Below are 9,953 nucleotides of genomic sequence, written 5' to 3'. Positions count from 1 at the left end.
TTTGAAAAAAAAACACACAGTTTTAAATTTGACAAAACAAAACTATTCTTTCCTCAATTCTTTTTCTACTCGAACTTCTTTACCCAACCCCAACCTGAAAACTCTAAAAAACCCACTGCCATCAATTCGACTTCAACTCATAGCAACCCTATGGGACCGAGCAGAAGCCCCCCGGGCACATTTCCAGGGCTGTAAAGCTTTCTGGGAGCAGAAGGTCTCAAGGGACAGAAAGCCCACCTTTCTTTCTCAAAGGGGCTGGGAGGTTCAAACTGCCGACTTTGCGGTCAGCAGCTCAACCCATACCCCAACCAAACTAATGAGTATTGTGCCAGATGCCTGATTGTACGCAGTTGCCCAGAGTCGTCAGAAGATATACTTTATGTCGTAAAATTGGACGTGCATTGTTCGCACCGCGTGCTGTTTCCTGTGTGTCGATCACCCCTCCGCCAGACTGTTTTCCAAAGAGACAAGACAGAGCAGGCTGTCCAGCCAGTGCCCTTCCTCCACACAGACCCTGCGAAACGAAATGAAAAGATGGAACCTGAATCAGCATTGGAAAGTAAATTTGATGTTCCAGTCAGCGGCAGGAGGCTATTCCAAGAGGTTAATAGCCTGAGTGAGGTGTAAAGATGTTCATTTAGCCGCACTCTCACATCTCCGGTGGGGTCAGTGTCCTGGACTATGGAGGAGTGTGGGGCTTGGCGTTTGACCTGCTTCCGTCTTCGGTCTTTGCACTCTGTTGCAGAGCCCACGTCAATCTTAGGTACCTTTGAACCCCAAATGCATGCTTCGGTGCACTTTAATTTTCCCGAAGTAAATAGATAGCCCTTGTTAGCTTCCCTTAAGTAACTAGATAGCAACCCCGCGGGTTCTAAGATTGGGGAATCAGATAAAATTCTAAAAACCAAGCATGTCTTCCAAAGGTAATTATGAAAAGTTGAACAAATGTTTGGGAGACCTTCCCTCGACTCTTGCAGCCAGCTTTCTCTAGGCATAGAAATATTTTCTCCTTGTCAGGATCACCCCCAAACCAAGCAAAGCCCACTGCCATCGAGTCCACTACGACTCACAACAAACCCTGCAGGGCAGACTAGAACTGCCTGCTTTGGGTTTCTGAGACTAGAAATCTTGATAGGAGCAGACAGCCTCATCTTTCATCCAAGAAGTGATTGGTGAGTTCGAACTGCGGGCCTTGGGGTTGGCAGTCCAAAGTCTAATCCACTAGGGCTCCTTCCTAGATACCAAAATATTCCCGCCTTCAGAAGAATATGTTAGTGCCAGTTGGAGGACTGTGTGTCTGAATTCTTGGGGCCAGAAGGAAATGCCTATGTTTGCAGCGTGGTGTCAGGGTCCCGGTGCTCAGGGCCAGTGAAGGGTCCCTGGAGCTTGGCGCCCATGAGGAACGTGAGCCCGGAAGCCACTGAAGAGGCTTGAGTCTCACAAAATCAGGTCTGCTTCTCACCACTGTTTCTCTGCTTTCCCCTCGGTTTTCCAACGTAACCAGCTGGACGGTGCTGCAGGGAAGAATTGGGCGCCCAGAGAACCCATTCCGCGTAGCCCTGGAATACATCTCAAGTGGGAACCGAAGCCTGTCTGCGGTGGACTTCTTTGCCCTAAAGAACTGCAGTGAAGGTACCTGAGTCTTGCTTTCCCCGCCAGTCCTTGGTCCCCTGTCTTAGTCAGGTCCATCATCCATCGTCCCCGTTGGCGGAGAGTGTGCACCCTTGTGTAGAGAAGTCGACAGTGCTTCTGGGGTGGTTCTGAATAATATCAACTAAGCCAGAGTCCAAATGACCAACTTTCAAAGATTAGGTATCAAAGTATAGTTGCCTAACTTAAAAATGTCAGAGAGAATCCAGTTTTTGTAGGATCACATTCGCTTAACTTCCCTCTCGGCCTCTTCCCTGTCAGATGTTTGCTATGGTTTTGTGTGTGTATGTGTGTGTTTTCATTCATTGTAGAAATGCTTAAATATGCCCAAGGTAAATAGCATAATGAAATGTAACCCGTATATAACAACACCTAGTCTCAACTGTTAACACCATCCTGCCATGTTTGCTACCCCAGGATTTCTCGATGCATTCTTTGCCTTCATACATGCATCTGGATTGACTTCACCTTCATACCAAGCATACTTTTGGATAAATAGTCATTATATGTTTCTATTTTTCTTCCGAGGTAAACATTCAAGTGAATTTTTTATTGTTTAAGACGTGTGTGTGGGGAGGGGGTGTTTAAGACTTGACTTTAACTTTCATGAAGAGAAGTGGGAAACAGTTGCGTGTGAACTTCTCAGCTTATTTTGTCAAAGCCATTAGGAGGACATGGTCCAGCGCATCGCTGAATAAGTCCCACATTGGGAATTCCTTTCAGGATTTAACATCAAAAGAGGCAAGAGTCTCTTAATAATTGGTTAATTTGTTACAATAGCATCTTTGTTGCCAGAAAGCTCTGAGCTAAATGCAATATTCAATCACCGTCACTAAATCTGTATAGGTTTTTTATATACTGACTTGCTCCCTCCCTTGCACAGAGCTTTTGATTTTCTATTATTAATTTCAAGATCATACAATATATATATATATATCTTTTATTAAACATAGCCTCAAATATGTTTGGGTCCCCACCCCCCTAAAAACTGTTGCCATCCAGTCAATTCTGACTCGTGGTGGCCTCTTGTGTATTCGAATAGAAGTGTGAAGCACGGGAGTTTCCGTGGTTGATTGTTCAGAAGTAGATCTCCAGGCCTTTGGTCTAAAGCACATTTGAGTGGATGGAACCTCCAGCCTCTCGGTCAGTAACCAAACTCTTAACCCTTCTCCCGGCTCAGGGACTGCTCTGTTTGTTGGCAATGGGTGTGAAGTGCCATCGAGTCCTGTGTCACATGCTACAACTATTGTTATGGTTGAGCCCATGGTCACAGCCACGTTGTCAGTCCATCTGGGTCAGTCCATCTCACGGAAGGGCTTCCTCTTTCCCATTGACCTTCTACTTTACCAAGCGTGATGTCATTTTCCAGGGACTGCACCTCTCCATTCCCACTGCTTTCCCGCTGTGCTTGCCTGTGCCCCCAGGTGGACTGGGGAGGGAGTTCTCCCCTATGTCAGAGAACTGCAGGTCCCAGGACGTCTGCAGGTCCAAGGACGGAGTGCAGACAAAGAATGACCTGTGGCATTCCAAATCCAAATTCCCCATTTAGTCTATTCATGGACAGCTGGGAAGGCGCGCAACGCACAGTCCTCTGTTGCTTGTAGAGGCCTGTGTTTGAATTGGGTGCCCCTTGGAGCTGGTATGCCAACGGGAGCCCCTTATGCCACTGTGTGTCTTCATTCAAAGCTGGCCTTGCAGGAACGTTCACAGAGAATTGTTTGGTTGCTGAATCAAAAGTGTTTATGTGTGGGAAAAAGAAAAGTCACCATCATGTGATGGATTGGACTTCAGTTCAAGTTGAAAAGGTGGTTCACCTGTAATGTGAGGCAGCGGAACAAGAAACATGTGGTTTGGGAGCAAGCCAGGAGCTCGTGCAAATGTTTCTGTAAATCGAGATCTTGGGGACTTGTGAACGTCTCTGGCTGTCATCAATCCTTGCAGATGTCAAGGGTCCGTGTACAGTCCAAAAGAAGCCATTTGTTGAAATGGAGCCAGTTAACAGGAATGTGACAGAGAGAAGGTATCAGTTCCCAGAATGGGTCTAATCTCACTTGAGCAACGTCCCGAGTGAAGGGAATAAGCGGTTACAAAAGACCCCGTATGAGGTCGAGCACAAATACTCGCACAAACGTCTTGTCCTACAAGACTTTTTGTACCTTTGAGTCACGGTTCTTACCCACGTATGTGTCTGGTCCTCGCTTCTCTCCAATTGCTTTTCACCAACACCATCTCTACTCTGTAGCTGCTGCTGCCGAAGGCAGTGAACGCGTTGCAGAGTTTTAAATACCTACTCTTGGCCTGCTTCTCTACCAATCTGAGGCCAGGACCCAAAGGATGTTTCTGCTGACAGATAAGAACAAATAAGGACTGCATTTTCAGACGTCGATCCCCAGGCCTTTCTTCTGAGGCACTTCTGGGTGGGCTCACACCTCCAGCCGTCCAGTTAGCGGCTGAGTGTGCTGTTGGCACCACCTAGGGGCTCCTGGTTAGTGAGAAATCCCTGCCACATGGCGTCTCAGACTGAGAATCTTTACACGAGCAGCCTGGCAGCCTCATTTTTCTCCTATGGAGCAGCTGGTGGGATTGAACTGCCCACTTTACTGTTAGCAGTCCAACATGTATGCAGCAGTAACACCAGGGCTCCTTCCCAGGTAGAGCCAATCGCAATCAATAGACCTGACCACAAAGCCAGGGTTCCTGCCCATGATTGTCGATGACCAGGATTCCCTTTAAGCCTGGAAACCTTAGAGATGGCTTTGACTCTTGCCATTCCGCTTCTAAATGGCCTGAGCGCCGAGCTCTAGACTTGCCGCTGCTTTGAGTTCGGTCTGTTGAGGTCTCGATACCCCTGGGGCTGCCTCCTGAATTTACTCCTCTGGCATCGCTTCCTCAACTGTGTGCCTTATCCCGGGCTCTGTAGCATCAAACCTGAACTTTGACTATAGCAGCCAGCTGATCTCCAGCAAACCATCGCCCACTCTTCACCCATCCGCTGGGGGCCCAGCAGGGCTATGCCGTTCCTGGCGGTGCTTTCTACTTATGATCTTCATCAGAGAAAAATGGACTACGTGGTCCACACTGGACCACCTCACTCATTTTCCAATGAGAGCTATGGGTTGGAACTCACTCCCGGGAGTGTCTTCCTGTCTGCCTTGGTAGGTTGTCCACTCCCCGGTTCTGCCTGGAAAGCCCCAGATTTCCCTCTCTGGCTAACTTCCACAGCCAGCCACCCCTATGGTACCTTTCCAACACTCTCCCTTCTATCCGCCTACATCTACCTGCCCTCTGGTCAGGCTGGTTTTCTGTTTACTACCCCTGCCCTAGGCTCTGCGTTCCAAAGACGGACAGGTTTTCCAAGATCCAGCTTGATGCCCCAAACTCCAAACCAAACTCACTGGACCCAGTCGATTGCAACTCACAGTGACCCTCTGGGGCAGGGTGGAAGTACTGAGACAGTAACTGTGTTAGACAGGGTTCTCTAGAGAGATAAAACCAAATTCCTGATAATATAATATATTTATTTATAAAGATAATTAGATATATAACGAGAAATGAACTGTTAAAGCATATACAGATAAATATACAATACAAGAAATAAACAGTTAAATTAGAAAGCACTATAAATGGCTTAGTGCAACTCACCTCCGTGAGAGAAAGTTGAGAGACTGGCAGTCCTTCAAGTCTCTTTCTGATGCCAGATCTTCCTCTATTTGTAGAGAGAGCTAGGCTATGTCAGCACAGCAGCCAATCACAAGGCAGGTCACCAACCGCCAGTCCCCAGCTCCAGAGAAGTCTTAAAGGGACCTCAACTTACAGCAACACAGTCCACAGGCTAGGCGTCCCACAGGCAGTGTTAGCCTTTAAAATTGAGGCACAGAACAAGCAAGGCAGCCGCATACTGGTCCAATGATCACAGAGCGAGAGAGAAGAAAGGCAAGGCTCACCAAGCCATCCATCTCTCCGCCCCTCAGTCAATCCCACCTGCGTTTATCAGCCAGGCTGGCACAATAAACTATCTCAGTAACTCTTTAAGGGAGTAGAAAGCCTTCTTGTTTGCCCACAGAGCAGCTGGAGGTTTCAAACTGCTGAAGTTGCAATGAGGCCCAGTCCCTCCAAAATATCATTCCTTGCTACATAAATTCTGCTCTGAAACCTTTTGTTCTCTGTGTCCAAAATTAATAGCGGTTTTCCCGTTATTTCCCAATTATTCATTTTGAGACCCTAACTTGAGGGTGGGAGGCTTGCCTTATATGTCTTTTATTTCCCCAAGGAGCAGTTAGCAGGGCACTAAACACGGAGTGAACACCACATAAATACTTGTTGACTGATTGGTTAATCAATCAATTGATAAATGCTGCTCCTGCTTTTATAGCTTCAGGCGATTACCGTACTACTTCCAAAACAGACTAGCGGAGAATAGAAATGGATTAGAAGGGGTTTCTGCAAATGATCCGGGAAGAGCAGACTGAATGCTCAGTGGAGAGGGGGTTTCCATTCTTGACACACTCGCAGAGAACTTTCCTTCTGCAGACAACCCAGAGTAATGGACTCGGGCCGAGCTCTCATCAGGACCGCTCAGAATTGGGGGACCTAGACAAGAGCAAGTGTCAGAATCAAGGGTACTAGCCTCTGGCGGTCATATCTTTCAGGACTCATGGTGACTTCCACCTACCTCTACCTGAGCAGAACCGTGCTCCACTCAGCTCAGAGTTTCCCTCGCTGTGCCCCGCTGAGTCAAGAGCAGTGTAGCTCAACTACTGTCCATTGATCAGGTGTGGGTCCCTCTGCCCATGAGAAGTCAGGGGCTTCAAATCATTCCCCTTCTCTTTCATCAACATGTCAGAACCATATCTGAGATCTCTAAGACAGAGCCACATACAGCTCCCTACTGGACTCCTGGACAAGAAGTCACCACATTGCCTTACCCTGTCGTGGCACTGCCACACAAACTGTCTCTAGCCTTCATTTCTCAGTGCTACTACGCACACTTTCCCTGAGTGGGTCTTTTAAGAACAGAAATTTACATTCTCAAAGTTCTGGAGGCAGAAAGTTCTGGTCAGTCCTGGCCCGTGGATGCTTTGCTTGTTGGTAACCCCAGGCAGTCCTAGCCATACCATGGCTTATAGACAGTCCTCACGGGATGTGTTAGGTTAGGGTCTTCTAGAGAACTGAAATCTCTGACGCATGCACACATTGTAGGCAGAAGGAGATTTGTATCAAGAAATGGCTTACACCATTGTAAACATAGGGAAGTTCAGTGTGGTTCAAGTCAAGCTGATGAACAGGAAGCAGGATGATGAAGCAGAGGCAGCAAGGGGCACAGGCTGGTGGATGCACAGGTCTGAAGTTGGCTGGATGGATCCACCGTCGGTCGTCCACTGAGGCCTCCTGGGATTGGTAAAGTGATGCAACAGGAAATTGAGAATCAGAAGCAAGATCCAGATCAGGCAGAAGGGAAAGTGCCAAAGAGCATTCGACTCTGCTCATTCTCTCGCTTACACAAACAAATAGATAAAAGGTGTATGACACCAAGCAGATGTCATCAAGCAGCAATGAATTTGATAGACTGAGCTTCATCCCAACCCTTACCCAGGAGTGTCTAGTTGACACTTAATCCCTAGCCCTTACACATGGCTTACTCTGTGTATGTATTTGTGTCTATTCTGAGACATTGACCATTCAGGAAGTCATTAGGTTTACAATCCACTGGGTCAAGGCATGTCCTCATTAACGTAACAAAAGAAAACACCCTATGACCAAACAGGACCATATCCACAGATACAAGGCCAGAAGTCCAATCCGTATTTGGGCGGGGTGATCCATTCAACAGAGAGGGTACCATAATCTTCCTCTTCCTCAGGAGATGGTGCTTCCCTAACTTCTCTAGCTCAGAAAGGGGGAGTAATCCAAAGTGTCAAACACAGTTCCATTCCTATAGTACAAAATGAGTTTGAGTTGCCTGGATAGGTTAATATTTGAGGAGCTAAAATTAGGGAAATAAGGGTGCTGAGCTACATCATCTATGGGTTTTGTTGTTGCTGTTGTTGTTTCTTTAGAGGCTGAATCCTTACTTCAAACAAAGAAGTTTAGAGTATAAAATTTGTGTAGAAGTTTAGAGTATAAAATTTCACAAGTAGAGTTGCCCTTGCAAGGCGAACCCACTTGCTCCACAGTCTTTGGCAGCCTGTCCCCACTCCCCCTGCTGGGCCGACATGAAATGCAATTGGAGAACCCCTAGGCAGTCCGATTTCCAAGGCTTCTATTAACTCCAGCTTTGAATTTGTACTTATTTTAAATCAAAAAGCCAAAAATAGTTATATTAGCCATGCCTCCTTTAAAAGATTAGGACTAAGCACAAGGCTATTATGGGCCATTTTCTCAGAAAGAAGTCTCCTCCTGGTGGGTGCTGACTTAGAGAAGCTGAGTCTGGAGATAGTAACAAAGCTTCTAGTTAAAAAGAGTAAGTAGCATCTGCAGCCTTGCCTCTTCTCCCCCACGGGCGACAGGCAAGGAGAGATGTCTACCACAAGCCAAGAGGGACCAAGAGGAAACAAGAGAAACTGGATAAACAGATTCTAATCTTTGGGCCATTGTGTGGAAGCAATCAGCCTCTGGAGTGGGCTCCCCAATCCAGCTTTGCAAAATGAGGGATTATCTCCTGGGCTCCTGGCAGCCTGGCTCGAACTGTTCATTTTCTATTTCTGCAGCAAACACCACCTTCCAAAAGCCCACCCAGAAGCTTGTAAAGTGGTGCTTACAGGGCACTCCTCTGTCTTGTGGTTGGCAGCAGAAAACTCTCTTGATGTAGCCGGCTCATCCATTCATTCATCCACATCCACGCATCCACCCTCTCATTCAAAGCGCATCCCTGACTTTATATTGTAATTCACACCTGAGGAAGAATCCATCCCCAGAAGTATCCTCTTCCCAATTGGTCCCAGTGTTCCTTTTTCAGAGACCCCAGGAGATGAATATTCAACCAACAAAGAACCTGGACACAGTCTTCCACCTTGAACTTTCCACACACTATCTGACTCTTTGGGTCAGATTGGACACCCAAGATCTCACTCAGAACTAGCACATGGATTTGATGTTTTGTTAACTTAAAGTCGGAATTAAAAGATGCATACTGGTTGTCCTGCAACTGACTTTATCATAAGGCAAAACGACCAAATGGTGTGGAGGTGTGTGTTATAAATGATGCTGGGAGCCAGCTGACCTCTCTGGGCTGTATGTGGCCCCAAACCTTCTAAACAAAGTTGATCCCTTGCTGCTGCTCACAGTCTCTCATGAGGAAATACCAACTCCAGAAGCAAACAGATCCTAGACTCTTGCGAAGCTTTTCACATTAGTGATGATCAAATGCCAAGGGTATGGGGAGACGCAGTGCTGCCAGTCTGAGTCCAGCATCCAAGGACCCACCAGCAATGGTTCTGCCGTGCATGGATGCAGGAGAGGACATGGAACAAAGGAAATCATTGTTGATGTCAGATGGATGTTGGCTGAAAGTAGAAAACACCAAAAAAGATGTGTACTTGTGTTTTATTGATTATGCTAAGGCATTCGACTGTGTGGATCATAACAAACGATGGGTAGCTTTGAGAAAAATGGGATTTTCCAGAGCACTTGGTTGTGTCCATGCAGAACCTGTACATGGATCAAGAGGCAATTGTGTGACCCGAACAAGGGGATACTGCAGGCTTTCAAATCAGGAAAGGTGTGTGTCAGGGTTGTATCCTCTCACCACACTTATTCATTCTGTATGCTGAGCAGATAATCAGAGAAGTTGGATTATATGAAGAAGAATGTGCCATTGGTATTGGAGGAATGCTCACCACAAGGTCATCAGTTCAAGCCCACCAGATAAAGATGAGACTTTTTACTCCTGTAAAGATTTACAGTCTCAGACACCTACAGAGACCGTTCTCCTCTGTCCTACAGTGTCTCCATGGGGTAGAACACACTCAAAGGCAATGAATATTTTGAGACTTCTTTCTAGAGCCATTTGTGTTGTGTCTCTTTAAAAATTATCATTCCAGTGCAGGAGACTGAGATTTTGAATCAGACTGAACCAATGTAGAATCCTAAATCCATCCTTTACCTTCTTCATGATCTTAGGCATTTCTTAAGTCCATGCATTTTGGTTTTCTCATCAGTAAGCAGGGCTAACAATACCTACATAACATACGGGTTTATTGGAAAATGTAAATGACTATTGTGGATTATATTAGTCTGGGTACTTTAGAGAAACAAATCCATAGAAACTCATGTATAAGAGAGAGTTTTATATATAGGTTAAGTGT

General features: G+C 46.4%; 1 protein-coding gene across 1 annotated transcript in view; it reads left to right on the top strand.

Annotated features, from left to right (window-relative positions):
- ALK (ALK receptor tyrosine kinase) overlaps positions 1-9,953 on the top strand; it is a 689,240-nt gene that overhangs the window by 464,167 nt on the left and 215,120 nt on the right. Inside the window, exon 5 of the mRNA XM_045287018.1 lies at positions 1,505-1,632. Within this exon, the coding sequence (XP_045142953.1) occupies positions 1,505-1,632 (128 nt within the window). The remainder of the gene's footprint in view (positions 1-1,504; positions 1,633-9,953) is intronic.

Source organism: Echinops telfairi, unplaced genomic scaffold (genome assembly GCF_000313985.2).
Source record: "Echinops telfairi isolate 266 unplaced genomic scaffold, ASM31398v2 ScPeMD7_10;HRSCAF=50, whole genome shotgun sequence".
Lineage (NCBI taxonomy): Eukaryota > Metazoa > Chordata > Mammalia > Afrosoricida > Tenrecidae > Echinops > Echinops telfairi.
Note: the sequence above shows the minus strand (reverse complement) of the source record. Positions and strands in the feature narration are given on the sequence as shown.